General features: G+C 39.1%; 1 protein-coding gene across 32 annotated transcripts in view; it reads left to right on the top strand.

Moving 5' to 3' along the window:
- BIRC6 (baculoviral IAP repeat containing 6) overlaps positions 1 to 15,443 on the top strand; it is a 256,711-nt gene that overhangs the window by 236,127 nt on the left and 5,141 nt on the right. For all 32 annotated transcript variants that reach the window (XR_012422503.1, XM_074012019.1, XM_074012017.1 and 29 more), the window contains 4 exons: positions 416 to 577; positions 4,222 to 4,299; positions 8,608 to 8,796; positions 12,910 to 13,044. Coding sequence is in view for 31 of the 32 variants with exons in the window: in XM_074012019.1 (XP_073868120.1) it covers positions 416 to 577; positions 4,222 to 4,299; positions 8,608 to 8,796; positions 12,910 to 13,044 (564 nt within the window). In the remaining variant the exon portion in view is untranslated. The remainder of the gene's footprint in view (positions 1 to 415; positions 578 to 4,221; positions 4,300 to 8,607; positions 8,797 to 12,909; positions 13,045 to 15,443) is intronic.

The following is a 15,443-nucleotide window of genomic DNA, read 5'->3' as shown; positions in this document are numbered from 1 at the left end:
GACTGTCTCAACAAAAAAAAGAAAACTGTTCTTATTTCAGCCGGGCACAGTGGCTCAAGCCTGTAATCCCAGCGCTTACGGAGGCTGAGGCAAGCGGATCACTTGAGGCTAGGAGTTTGAGACTAGCCTGGACAACAGGGGGAAACCTATCTCTACTAAAAATACAAAAATTAACCGGGCATGTTGGCAGGTGCCTGTGATCCCAGCTATTCAGGAGGCTGAGGCAGGAGAATTGCTTGAACTCAGGAGGCGGAGGTTGCAGTGAGCTGAGATCATGCCACTGCCCTCCAGCCTAGGTGACAGCGTGGGACTCCATCTCCAAAAATGAAGGTTGTTCTTATGTTGGATTGTATTTTTCTAAATATCAATGTTTAGGAATATTAACATAGGCTTTTGTATGTTTATATATATCCAGGTTCTAATAACTGGTCCGGCGGACACCCCTTACGCAAATGGCTGCTTTGAGTTTGATGTGTATTTTCCTCAAGATTATCCCAGTTCACCCCCTCTTGTGAATCTAGAGACAACTGGTGGTCATAGCGTGCGATTCAATCCAAACCTTTATAATGACGGCAAGGTAATTTAATTGCAGTCTTTTGTTTCAAATGCCAATGATTGTATACAAAGGTTCTTTGTAATTTGAAGAAAAATTTTGTTTCAGTTATCTGCTTTCTAAGAGGGCATGGGTTTCTTTGTACTTCTCTTCCCTACATCCAGATTAGCTTAAGGAATAGAAGAGAAGAAACTGAAAAGAGCAGAAACAGTTAAGTGTTAAGAAGCCCTTACAGTCTTAAGAATTTACTCAGGGACTTAACGTAAAGTTCTATGATACACACTATTATGAACTTATTTTAAGGTGTACCTTATATTCAAGTGTTTTTACATTTTCTTGTATTAAAAGTAGGAAGATGCATTCCCATTTACAAAAAAGCTGACCAAAAGATATAATAAAAATCATCTCATATTACCATAAACCTTTTAAAATTAGATTTAGAAGAGTAATCTCTTTTTTCAGAGGTATTTTGGATACCTCTGAAATTCAGTGGTAAATTCTGTGCTGAGTGTTCAGTGTTTTGAAATCTAGAAGAGAAGAATTTCAAAAGTTACAGCCTGCCTCAGATATGTGGTTGCAAATTATCATTAGCTCAAATCATAAAACTAGAATTAGTTTTTTGGGTTTGTTGCAAAAGATTTGACCAGAGGCAGAACTTTCTTTGGAAGAACAAACAACAGGTTTTCTATAAGTGAGTAGGGAAGAAGAAATAGCAACGTTGACTTTACTTGAGACACTGTAACTTGAATAGAGTGTAAGTGTAAAATATTAAGATGTATTTAAGAAAATAATTCTCAAGGCTTCATTGCATAGAGAAGAGGGTCAGGGCTTGGGAGTCTTAAATTAATAGTCTTTTACCATCATACTTACCTATGTGTTCCATGGTACACACAATTGTGGACTTATTTTTCAAGTTTACACACTGTTAGCATTTAACCTTAGGTCCTATATCTACAGTTAGGTATGAGGATACATACCTGCCATTGTTAGTCCCAAGAATGCTCTAAAGCAGGGCTGCCCAATGTTTTGGCTTCCCTGGGCCACTTTGGAAGAAGAATAATTGTCTTGGGCCACACGAAAATTCTCTAACACAAACAATATAGCTAATGAGCTTAAAAAAAAAATAGCCAAAAAATCTCATAATAGTTTTTAAAACTTAACAATTTTGTTTTGGGCTGCATTCAAAGCCGTCCTGGGCTGCATGTGGCCTGCGGGTTGCACAAGCTTGCACTAAAGGTCAAATGGTATATATATGACAGCACTTTGAATAATACACAAGACTTTACAGATACAACTCTTTTTAAATTATTAATCAACTACCTGTTGAATGAATTAACGTATTTTGCGTTCTTGCTTTCACAGAGCATTGAAAGAGTAGTAAGGAGACAGACCTTTCTGCATTTACAAGAACCACCTATGCTGGGCTTGGTAGCTCATGCCTGTAATCCCAGCATTTTGGGAGGCTGAGGCGGGTGGATCACCTGAGGTCGGGAGTTTGAGACCAGCCTGACCAACATGGAGAAACCTCGTCTCTATTAAAAATAGAAAATTAGCTGGGCGTGGTGGCACATGCCTGTAATCTCAGCTACTCAGGAGGCTGAGGGAGGAGAAGTGCTTGAACCCGGGAGGCGGAGGTTGCACTGAGCCCAGATTGCGCCATTGTACTCCAGCCTGGGCTACAGGAGCAAAACTCTGTCTTAAAAAAAAAAAAAAAAAAAAAAAAAAAGAACCACCTATCCACCTGTTATCCAAATCTGTTGGCCATTATATGAAATTGTTAAAAATTTACAAAATCTGATGAGTATATTTTATGTTGATAGAGTATATGCCAGAAGAACACGTGATATGGCCCAGTTTTATTTTTATTACAAGAGTAGTTACAGGTCAGATTAAGTGTCCCCAGTTCTCTCCCTGCTAAGTGAGTAAGTATCTAACGTTATCTTTAAGTATATTTTGAGGAACCCTGGGAAGCCTGAATACTCTTTTAGGGGGTCTGTTTATGTGAGGCTAGATTTGATCCATATACTTCAATCAAAGGAGTATATTGCAACTAGTTGAATGTAGAGGCAGATAATTAAATCAAGGTCCTTCTGTTAAGCTGTTTTGCATTTTCAGAATTTAGAAAGAAATATACAAAAATGGCCGGGCGCGGTGGCTCACGCCTGTAATCCCAGCACTTTGGGAGGCCGAGGCGGGCGGATCACAAGGTCAGGAGATCGAGACCACGGTGAAACCCCGTCTCTACTAAAAATACAAAAAATTAGCCGGGCGCGGTTGTGGGCGCCTGTAGTCCCAGCTACTCGGGAGGCTGAGGCAGGAGAATGGCGTGAACCCGGGAGGAGGAGCTTGCAGTGAGCCGAGATCGCGCCACTGCACTCCAGCCTGGGCGACAGAGCGAGACTCCGTCTCAAAAAAAAAAAAAAAGAAATATACAAAAATATGGAATAGTACCACTTTTCTTTACTAAAAATATTTTAGTAAAAATAGAACTAGCTTATGATCTATCAGTCCCACTATTGACAATACATCCAAGGGAAAGAAAATCATAATCTTGAAGAGATATTTGCACTGCTGTTTATTGCAGCACTGTACAGAATAGCCAAGATACAGAATCAACTTAGCGGCCATCAACAGGTGAATGGATAAATAAAACATGGTTATTTATACACAGTGGAATACTATTCAGCTGTGAAAAGGACGAGATCCTTCCTTTCATAGCAACATAGTCCCTGGTGGGACATTATGTTAAGTGAAATACATCAAGCATTGAAGGATAAATACTGCATGTTCTCACTCATGTAGAAGCTAAAAAAATTTATCTCAATCAACGTAGAGAGTAGAATAGTGGTACTAAAGGCTGGGAGGGAAAGGTACAGAGGAGGGAATAGGGAGAGGTTGGTTAATGGATACAGAATTACAGCTAGATAGGAGGAATAGGTTCTGCTGTTGTATAGCACAGTAGGGTGACTATAGTAAATAAAAATTTTATTTTGTCAAACAGCTAGAAGAGAGGATGTTGAATGTTACCAACACTGAGAGGTTTGAGGTGATGGATACAATAATTACCCTATTTTGATCATTACACATTGTATACACATATTGAAATATCACACTGTACCCCATAAATAGGTACAACTATGTGCTAATTAAAAATATTTTCCTTTTAAAATAATTTAGTTTTCATTAAAATGTTATTTGTGTTGACATAATAGGTGCTGGTCCGTTTTGCATTATGAAAAAGTTATAATGCCACACAAATTTGAATCACATCTGAAGATGCCAATTTGTTTTAACAGACCAACCCTTAGGGTTTTGTCTGGAGACATATAAAACTGAGATATTTTGACATGATAGCATTATGTTTTTACTTCTCATTAGGACAGTTTGTTTTTAAGCACTCTTTTTTCTCTCTCTTTTTATTTTTTAAATGAAACAAGTTTATTTTCTCCAATAACTTCTGTAAATTACAAAGACAAAATACTAAAACTACAGCATGTAACTTTTCAATATTTAACCAGAATACTCGTAATGAATACGCATCTGGAAACAAAATAAAAAGCTACACCTCGTTAGGCATCCTACAAAAACATCTCAAGTTTTATATACTCTGCAGCATTTCTGTTAAGCACTCTTTTTTCAGTTCTGTTGACGCTTTTTTCCTTTGTCAGGTTTGTTTAAGCATCTTAAACACGTGGCATGGAAGACCAGAAGAGAAGTGGAATCCTCAGACCTCAAGCTTTTTGCAAGTAAACAAAATTTCTCTGACATTTTCACTTAAGAAATAAAGAACTGTGTAGTATTTTTAAAAATTTTTAGTGACCAAGAATATAGTAAACCCCAAAAAAGATAGATTACTAGGAAATACATATTAAATAGCTTATAGGTGAGCAATTAGCATAGTGGAGTCTCATCTTATGTGTAATCTAAAATCTCAAGTTGAGGCATAAAACAAAAATAGAGTTTAGCCAAAACTCCCTTCAAAAAAAATACCAGGCCAGGCTCAGTGCCCACTGTTTTCTGTGTTTCTTGATTTCTGTTCCTGAACAGATTATGAGAGCCTCTTATGGTTGTGCAGATGCTAACGTGAAACTAAAAAAGCAGAGGGGGTCAGATGTGTTGGCACAGCACTTTGGGAGGCTGAGATGGGTGGATCATTTGAGGTCAGGAGTTCGAGACCAGCTTGACCAACATGGTGAGACCCCCATCTCTACTAAAAATACAAAGTACAATTAGCCAGACGAGGTGTTGTGTGCTTATAATCCCAGCAAATAGGAGACCGAGGCAGGAGAATCGCTGGAACCCGGGAGGAGGAGGTTGCATTGAGCCGAGATCACGGCACTCCACTCTAGCCTGGGTGACAGGGAGACTCTATCTAAAAAATAAAAAGCAATCAATAAAAAGGAGAGAGACAGTAAATTTGGCCTGTCAATAAAAGTCTTTACTCTGAAAATATCAACAAATTGACTCAAATCAGTGAGCCTACATTATGGATTGAAAATAAATACTGATGATTATTACATCAATGTAAATATATGTGTATATATAATATATACTATATGTTTTTATGTTAATTACCAATTGATTTTCGACTCAGATTCTAAGAAAACACTTTAGCCTGGTAAAAGTAAAATAAATACTATTTTTTGGTTTGATCCAAGTAGCTTTTTAAGTGAAGTTCTGTTGATCAGACAATTCATGCTGGCTGCTTTTTTGCATGCCTCTAATATACTTACAGAAATTATTTTTAGTGCAGAATTGATTTTGTTCTGTAGTTTAAAGTTTATTTAATTCTTTCATTCATCCTGTAACACAAGTAGATCTGATGCCCATTTTACAGATGATGAAAATACAGGTTCTAAATGTACAGATAACTATACTGTGATCCCTATGACTTCAAATATTTTACACTGTTTCTCAAGCCTAAAGTTTTATTTTATAATACTGAAAATCTGATTTTTTTAAAAGAGGAAATCCTTCATCCCAAGGGTTTACTGTTTCTCTGCTTATTTCCTGCCTCTAGTAAAATGTAGTGTGCATTAAAATGACTGTCCAGTTCAGACAATCCAGGGGTCCAGAAATTTCCTAAAATGTGTATTATCGCTATTAAATAGCTAAGTTCACTACTGAAAAATAAAGTGGCATTTATGCTCTTCCAAAAAGGTAATGTCTGCTGGGCCACCCAGTGGTAAGATAACCCATGTCATAAAGTATTTTTTGAATTTAATTGCAGGAAGTATTGGTCTCTGATAATGAATCTTTTGTTGTTCCTGTTATCAAATATAAACTTTACCTTTTTCTCTCTTAGCAGACAATAAATTATAGCCACATTTATTTCTCAGATGTAATTTCTTGTTCCTTTTTTCTGGTACACAAAACCCTCATTCTTTTTTGTTTAACTTTTGTTTTAGGTTCAGGGGTTCCACAGCAGGTTTGTTACATAGGTAAACTCACGTCACAAGGGTTTGCTATACAGATTATTTTGTCACCCAGGTACTAAGCTTAGTACACAGTAGTTTTGTTTTGTTTTTCCTTTTTTCTTTTTCTTTTCTTTTTGTTTTTTTTGAGACAGGGTCCCACTCTGTGGCCCAGGCTGGGCACCATCTTGGCTCACTACAACCTCTGCGTCTCAGGTTCAAGCTATCCTTCCACCTTAGCCTCCTGAGTAGCTGAGATCACAGACACGCACCACCACACCTGGCTAATTTTTGTAGTTTTAGTAGTGACAGGGTTTCACCATGCTGACCAGGCTGGCCTCGAGCCCCTGATCTCAAGTGATCTGTCTGCCTCAGCCTCCCAAAGTGTTAGGATTACAGGCGTTAGCCAACGCGCCCAGCCGGTAGTTATTTTTTTCTGATCTTTTCCCTCCTCCCACCTTTCGCTGTCAAATAGGCCCCAGCATCTGCAAAACATTTTATGCTTCCTTTAGTGGGCTTTACTTTGCTGTTTTAAACAAAATAGGCTGTGAATCTAAAGTAATTTTTAGATTACTCTAACTGCCTGAGATCTATAAAACCATACTGTGTATCAAAGGAGATGAGGTTAAATAAATAAGAGTCCTTTTTTATAAATTTGTAATGGATATTTAATTTCTTTCTGTGCTTTTGTACAAAAATGCAATTATACCCTACTTATATTAACAGAAGAGGACAATTATTTAAGAGGGAAGAGGACAGTAACTAACAACTATGCCTTGGGAAGTTGTCTCAGAAGTGTCAGTACATGTGAGATCTCTGGCTGGGCGAGGTGACTCATGCCTGTAATTTCAGCACTTTGGGAGGCAGGCAGATCACTTGAGGCCTGGAGTTCAAGAACAGACTGGCCAATATGGAGAAACCCATCTCTACTAAAAATACAAAAATTAGTGGGATGGGGTCACAGGCACCTGTAACCCCAGCTACTCGGGAGGCTGAGGCAGGAGAATCACTTGAACCCGGGAGGCAGAGGTTGCAGTGAGCTGAGATCGCACCACTGCACTCCAACCTGAGCAACAAAGCAAGACACTGTCTCAAAATAAATAAATAAATAAATAAAAATTAAAAATATGAGATCTTTGTCTCAGAAATAATATGAATTAAAATTTTTCCCATAGTTGACCTTGGCATCAGTATGGTCACTTCAGGTCACATTTAACCCTTTCTGTTTTGGGTCAAATATGTTACTTTTGAGTACTCATTTTTAAAGTTCTCTTTAACTTTGACTTATAAGATGCATATCTATGGGACTGTTTAATCATTGTGCCTAACCAAAGTGTAATTGCTGTTCTTTTTCATTTATGAATTGGGTAGATAATATCTGATGTTTTCCTGCCTTCAAAGATGTTACTTTATTGACTTCTGTAGATCTGTTAACTGGAAATACTGTATTAGCTAGAAATCACCTCTCTTAATATATGTTACATCTGGAGAAACAAGCCTTCTGGTAAATAAGTGGTGGGTTGGAAGTGGTCTTAGAACCATAAGACCATCTCGTCAATCAGAATTTCTGGCTGGGTGCGATGGCTTACGCCTGTACTCCCGGCACTTTGGGAGGCCAAGGTGGGCGGATCACCTGAGGTCAGAACTTTGAGATCAGCCTGGCCAACATGGCAAAACCCCATCTCTACTAAAAATTTAAAAAAAAATTAGCCGGGCTTGGTGACGATGCACGCCTGTAGTCCCAGCTACTTGAGAGGCTGAGGAAGGAGAATTGCTTGAACCCAGGAGACAGAGGATGCAATGAACCAAGATTGTACCATTGCACTGCAGCCTGGGCAACAGAGCAAGACTCCATCTCAAAGAAATAAAATAAAATGAGAATTTCTAATAAGGTTTTTGTGATACTGTAGCAGTTAATTTTCCTTGGAATAAAAATTTAAAATGGTCTCAGGCATTTTTTTTCTAAGTGAGTATTGTTAAAGAGTGCATGGCTAGGCTGGACACGGTGGCTGACGGCTGTAATCCCAGCACTTTGGGAGGCCGAGGCAAGCAGATCCCCTGAAGTCAGGAGTTCAAAACCAGCCTGGCCAACATGATGAAACCCCGTCTCTACTAAAAATACAAAAATTAGTTGGGTGTGGTGGCAGGCACCTGTAATCCCAGCTACTCGGGAGGCTGAGACAGGAGAATCGCTTGATCTAGGAGGCGGAGGTTGTAGGGAGCCAAGGTCATGCCATTACACTCCAGCCTGGGTGACAAGAGTGAAACTCAGTCTTATTTAAAAAAAAGAAAAAAAAAAAGTGCATGGCTGGCTTTATGCTCCTTAAGAATAGTTGGAGCAGAATGTTGGTATGAATTGTTTACAAACAAAAATTTTTTATAGGTTTTTCGTATCTATTATTATTCAAGAATTCAAGAGTAAAAACAGATGTATAAGTGTTACTTATGGCTGTATCGTGCCTAATTTTATTTTGCTTTTATAATGAAATATTTCAGGTTATAATCATAAACATTGATTTTATTGTGATAGAAATTTGTGGAAACACATATTAAAGAAGAGTCTTTGTGGATAGAGCAGGGTATCAGTTAACCCATAGTAAAAATGTCCCATCATAGCTGTTCTTTTCCTTTATTCTTTAGGTGTTGGTGTCTGTCCAGTCCCTTATATTAGTAGCTGAGCCTTATTTTAATGAACCGGGATACGAACGATCTAGAGGCACTCCCAGTGGCACACAGAGTTCTCGAGAATATGATGGAAACATTCGACAAGCAACAGTTAAGTGGGCAATGCTAGAACAAATCAGAAACCCTTCACCATGTTTTAAAGAGGTATGTTCAATAAAATTAGTGAAATACTTTGTTAAAGACATTTTACAATATAGCCTGGGCATGGTGGCTCATGCCTGTAATCTCAGCACTTTGGGAGGTCAAGGCAGGTGGGTCACTTGAGGTGAGGAGTTTGAGACCAGCCTGGCCAATATGGCGAAAACCTGTTTCTACTTAAAGAAAAAGAAAAAGAAAAATTAGCCGGGCTTGGTGGCAGGTGCCTGTAATCTCATTTACTTGGGGGGTGAGGTTGAACTTGGGAGGCGGAAGTTGCAGTAAGCTGAGATTGCACCACTGCACTACAGCCTGGGAGACAGTAGAGCAAGACTCCATCTCAAAAAAAAAAAAAAAAAAAAAAAAAGACATTTTATAATATAGTTTGTTAGCTTTTATATGTATCTAGTTATATTTGCTTTTATATGTATCTAGTATATGAATCTCTAGGTTTTAGGGTTAATCCCAAAGATCATTAATAAGTCTGGACAATATAGAAAGACCCCATCTCTGCAAAAAGTTAAAAAATTTAGCTGGGCATGGTGGCACCTGTAGTCTTAGATACTTAGTAGGCTAGGCAGGAGGTTTGCCTGACCCCACGAGTTTGAGGCTGCAGTAAGCTATATTCACATCACTGCACTCCAGCCTAGGTGACAGAGTCTCAGAAAAAAAAAATGGTAGTAGATAGTACAGATGAAGTATAAAACCATCTGTATTCTAAACGACATCTGACTAAATTTTTGAGAACTTTTTTCCTTTCCTTTCCTTTCCTTTCCTTTTCCTCTCCTCTTCCTCTCCTCTTCCTCTCCTCTCCCTCTCCTCTCCCTCTCCTCTCCCTCTCCTCTGTTTTCCTTTCCTCCTGTCCCGTCCTGTTTCGTTCTCATCGCCCAGGTGCAATGGCATGATCTTGGCTCACTGCAACCTCCACCTCCCAAGTTCAAGCGATTCTCCTGCCTCAGCCTCCCGAATAGCTGGGATTACAGGCAGGTGCCACCATGCCTGGCTAATATTTTTGTAGTTTTAGTAGAGACAGGGTTTCACCATGTTGGCCAGGCTGATCTCCAACTCCTGACCTCAGGTGATCCACCTGCCTTGGCCTCCCAAAGTGCTGGGATTACAAGTGTGAGCCACCACTCCCGGCCTGTTCTTTATTTTTATTAGTTACCATTCTACTAGCAAACTCTCCAAATATGTTTCTGAAGTATTTCTCATAAAAGTTTTTTATTGAAGATGGTTTCTAAATTTGTCTTGCAAATAGAAATTTTGCCCTTGTACTAATGTGTATATATAAGGAGAATGCCATTTCTTTTTTTTTCTTTTTTTTTTTTGAGACAAGGCTTTGCTCTGTTGCCCATGCTGGAATACAGTGGCGGAATCTTGGCTCACTGCAGCCTCCACCTCCCCGGTTCAAGTGATTCTCGTGCCTCAGCCTCCCAAATAGCTGGGACTGTATGCACACACCACCACAACTGGCTAATCTTTTTGTATTTTTTAGTAGGGACCAGGTTTCACCATGTTGGCCAGGCTAGTCTCGAATGCCTGACCTTAGGTGATCCGCCCGCCTTGGCCTTCCAGAGTGTTGGAATTACAGGCGTGAGCAACTGCGCCTGGCCACATTTCCTTTTCTTTAGGAAAAAATTGGATGATATGAGTTTCCAAAACCTGTATTAATACACTGAAGTGGTTTTTTTCACTTCATCCTGAAATGTTGCTCTGTGTGTGTGTGTGTGTGTGTGTGTGTGTGTGTGTGTGTGTAACTCTTTGCCTATGATTAGTTGTCTCTCCATAGTGTGCCTAAATACAATTACAGTGTGTGTGTGTAACTCTTTGCCTGTGATTAGTTGTCTCTCCATAGTGTGCCTAAATACAATTATACTTTTCACCTGCCATATCAAATTACTTTAGCATCACAACTTGCTGTAGTTGTGTTCAGAAACATTTTTCTTTCTTTTTTTTTTTTTTTTTTTTTTTTTTGAGACGGAGTCTTGCTCTGTGCCCCAGGCTGGAGTGCAGTGGCGCGATCTCGGCTCACTGCAAGCTCCGCCTCCCGGGTTCACGCCATTCTCCTGCCTCAGCCTCCCGAGTAGCTGGGACTACAGGCGCCCGCCACCTCGCCCGACTAATTTTCTTGTATTTTTAGTAGAGACGGGGTTTCACCGTGTTAGCCAGGATGGTCTCGATCTCCTGACCTCGTGATCCGCCCGTCTCGGCCTCCCAAAGTGCTGGGATTACAGGCTTGAGCCACCGCGCCCGGCCACATTTTTCTTTCTTAAAATTGGTTCACTTGATCATTAATTTCTTAAATTGTGCTGGAAAGTTAACATTTTAGAGAAAAAAATGGTATATTTACCTGACATAAAATTGATCTTTAATATAACTATCCAGATATTCTGCATGAATACTATGAAGCCTTCTTCTTCATCAGATGGCACTGATGAATATTTCTTTTTCTTTGGCTTTTGCTGTTACTGAGTAAATTTATATTCCAGTGTCCTTTGAATGAGAAAGTTGGATACGTTACTTTTGCAAAGATTGCACCACTACACTCAAGCCTGAGCAGCAGAGTGAGACTCTGTCTCAAAAAAAAAAAAAAAAAAGTAATTCGTTTTATGCATATCATTTTTTTCAGGAAGGATAAACACAGGGAACTCAGAGAAGGGGATGACGTTTACAGAAAGCAAATATATATCATTTGAGACAATCATCTTTCTCAGTCTTTAGAACCTAGCTTGCATTAAAGGCGCCACTCATCGGCCATGTATGCTTTCCCAGTTTTCCTAATCAAATGCCACTCACTACTCTTTGAATGCCCTGGGCTTTTTGTTTTTGTTTATTGTTGTTCTTTGAAATATATTTTTCTGGTACATTCACCTCCCATCTGATTTTGTTATCATTGTTCTTCATTTAAAGCTGTGTCATACTTCTGTATCCCAGAGGCTTCAAACCCAATAACTACTAAATGTGGTGGAATCGTATTGGTGTTTGACATTCATTCCCAGAGCTTTCTAGTGATTTTCCCTTTGTAGGTTTGATTGTCTGTTCTTTAGGGCAGACATGCTTCCTGGGCAGTGCTCAACCAGAATACAGAGTAATGTTTCCAAATGGATAATTGTTTTCTAGTTTAAATTTGTCAGAAATAGACTCTTACTACTATATGTTGGTAGAAATTTCACTCAGTTTTTCAAAGATAGAATTTAAAAATCGCAAATGTAAACCACAGTAATAATAAGGAAATTTAACTTCCTAAAATAAAATCCTATCTATAAATTAAACAGAAGATACAATTAAGCAAGTAAGAATAGTGCCATTTCTGGGGGATCCATTTCTGGGGATTTCTGTGTGAATGCCTTTGGCATTTAGAATATACTTATCTAGGTGTTCTTTGAGTTATCTTTTAAAATCTTTTTCTCCTGGTTACTTATTTATTTGCATTTGCCTTCTGAATATATTGTATCATATGTGTTTTGTGGTCTCTGAACAGGATTAATTTTCCGAGTGTCTGACCGGGATTGTACACTTTTTTCTGCTATAAATCCCTCCCCTCCCCTCCCCTCGAGTCTTGCTCTGTCGCCCAGGCCGGAGTGCAGTGATGGGATCTTGGCTCACTGCGACCTCTGCCTCCTGGGTTCAAGCGAGTCTCCTGCCTCAGCCTCCCAATAGCTGGCAATACAGGTGCCCACCACCATGCCTGGCTAATTTTTGTATGTTTAGTTTCACCATATTGGCCAGGCTGGTCTTGAACTCCTGACCTTGTGCTCTGCCTGCCTCGACCTCCCAAAATGCTGGGATTACAGGCATGAGCCACCACACCAGGCCATAAATTTCATATATATATATTTCAACACATGTCATCTCAAATCATGAGCTTCATTTTTCCCTGCTAATATTGTAGAGTTGATTAAATTGAGTTTTATGGACAGAAAAACATTGCAATGTCTGTATATTTATTTCTTTAAATGTATTTGTAATAATATTCTAAATACTAATTTAAATGTATTTATAGTATACATATATTTATTTTAATGTATTTATAATACATTTTATTTCCTTGTAATGTCATTTACTGTGTCTTTTAAATTTGACTGTAAACACTGCTTGTTCTCCTGCTTACTTTTTCTCAAGGTAATACACAAACATTTTTACTTGAAAAGAGTTGAGATAATGGCCCAGTGTGAGGAGTGGATTGCGGATATCCAGCAGTACAGCAGTGATAAGCGGGTAGGCAGGACTATGTCTCACCATGCAGCAGCTCTCAAGGTGAGTAAGCCTTTCGAACATGAGCCTTGTTGCTTTAAGAGTTGTGTAATTATTGACAGAACCATGCCTACCAGAAGATAAGGTGAGGGAAGGAATTAAAGAAACATAATATTTATTTTCAGTTCAGAGGAATAAATTGTTACTCAGAAGTCTATAGAAAAGATGCGTTTTTTTTGCTAGGAGATTGACAGTTCCTAAAATAATAAGTGGGTCCAAGGACTGAGTCAGCAGAGTTTTGTAAAGTTCCTTGAAGATAAGGATGACAAGATGTGCTCCATGAATGCCTTTTCTTTTTTCATTTTTTCTTTGGAGACTGTATTTCACTCTGTTATCCCGGCCTAGAGTGCAGTGGTGGCATCATGACTGACTCTCTGTAACCTTGAACTCCTGGGCTCAAGCAGTCCTCCCACCTCAGCTTCCCATGTAGCTGGGATTACAGGCACCTGCCACAGTGCCCAGCTAAATTTTTTTATTTTCAGTTTTGTAGAGGGGCTCTCACCCTGTTTCCTAGGTTAGGCTCAAGTGATCCTCCCACCTCCCACCCAAATCACTGGGATTATAGGCATGAGCAACCGTGCTAGACTTGAAGGACTTCTTTTATTCCCTTAGTCTTTCCCTAGGCCTCCTGCCTTCCATGTTTTTATTACTTGGAGGGATGAGGGAGATGTGAGTTGCAGATTCTCCCTCAGCTGATGGTGGCAGTGGCTGTGTTAAGGGAGACAAGCAATTGTTTTCAATTTGGACGTTCACAGAGTGGAAATGTGAAATGTGATGGTTTGGAAGATTTTGTGTCTACCCATGGAGATCTTTCTTTGTAACAGCCTTCCTTTTTTCCTGCATCTGAATGTCTTTACTCATTTCATCCTCCACCAATATCCTCCCTTTTTCTATCTTCAGGTTTTTCCATTTCTACTGGCTTGTTATCTTCTAACTTTAAAGCTGTCTTCACTTCAAGCAACTAGTTGATGATAAGGATTTGTTAGTTTTTTAGGTGTGATTTTTAAAAAGATCCCTATCTTTTCAGGACATGCACAGAAATATTTGTGAATGACAAAGTGTATGATGTCTGGGATTTACTTCAAAATAAAATGAGAAGGAGAAAGTCTGGGGATATAGATGAAAGAAGATGGGCCATGAGTTGATAATGGTTGAAGCTGTGTGATGGATATATGGGAGTTCGTTGTACTCTTCTGCCTACTTCTGTATATGTTTGAATTTTTTCACTATAAAAATGTTTTTAAAAAGAGAGAAAAACACTTGCAGAAAAATTCCCTAAGCTACTTCTATTTTGCCTCTATTATTATGAAACAGATTGTCTTCTTTCACTGTCAGACTATAGCAGTTGACGCTTCTTGCCTCCATTTTTTAACCTTTGTCTCACTAATCAACCTTTTGCAGTTTGACTTCTGTTTTACCAAAGTTACCCTCTCTCCAGTTCTCAAAGCCAGTGACCCCAGCTCACTTCTCTATTCACTTCGTCTGCTCTCCCTCCTCCAGGCTTTTTTACACATGGTTTCCATTTTCCTCTAGTTTTCAGCTCTTCTGCTTGCTCACCTCCATTCCTATTTCAGCTTAAATTTCACTTCATGGAACCCTGCCTTGACTGGTTTGTTTGTTTGTTTGTTTGTTTGTTTTTGAGACACTGTCCCTCTCTCTGCTGCTCAGGCGTGATCTTGGCTCACTGCATCTTCCACCTTCCTTGTTCAAGCATTTCATCTGCCTCAGCCTCCTGAGTAGCTGGGCTTACAGGCATCTGCCACCAGACCCAGCTAATTTTTGTATTTTTGTTTTGTTTTCTTTTCTTTTCTTTTCTTTTCTTTTCTTTTCTTTTCTTTTCTTTTCCCTTCCTTCCTTCCTCTCTTTCTTTCTTTCTTTCTTTCTTTCTTTCTTTCTTTCTTTCTTTCTTTCTTTCTTTCTTTCTCTTTCTTTCTCTTTCTTTCTTTTTTTTCTTTCTTTCTCTTTCTTTTCTTTCTTTCTTTCTTTCTTTCTTTCTTTCTTTCTTTCTCTTTCTTTCTCTTTCTTTCTTTTTTTTCTTTCTTTCTCTTTCTTTTCTTTCTTTCTTTCTTTCTTTCTTTCTTTCTTTCTTTCTGTCTGTCTGTCTGTCTGTCTGTCTGTCTGTCTGTTTCCTTCCTTCCTTCCTTCCTTCCTTCCTTCCTTCCTTCCTTCCTTCCTTCCATCCGTCCGTCTTTCTTTCTGCCTATCTTTCTTGATGTAATCTTGCTCTGTCGCTCAACCTGGAGTGCAGTGGCTTGATCTCGGCTCACTGCAACCTTCACCTCCTGGGTTCAAGCTGTTCTCCTGCCTCAGCCTCCTGAGTAGCTGGGATTACAGTCGCCTGCCATCATGCCCAGCTAATTTTTGCATTTTTAGTACAGATGGGGTTTCACCATGTTGGCCAG

This window comes from Macaca fascicularis, chromosome 13, assembly GCF_037993035.2.
Source record: "Macaca fascicularis isolate 582-1 chromosome 13, T2T-MFA8v1.1".
Taxonomy (NCBI): domain Eukaryota; kingdom Metazoa; phylum Chordata; class Mammalia; order Primates; family Cercopithecidae; genus Macaca; species Macaca fascicularis.
Note: the sequence above shows the minus strand (reverse complement) of the source record. Positions and strands in the feature narration are given on the sequence as shown.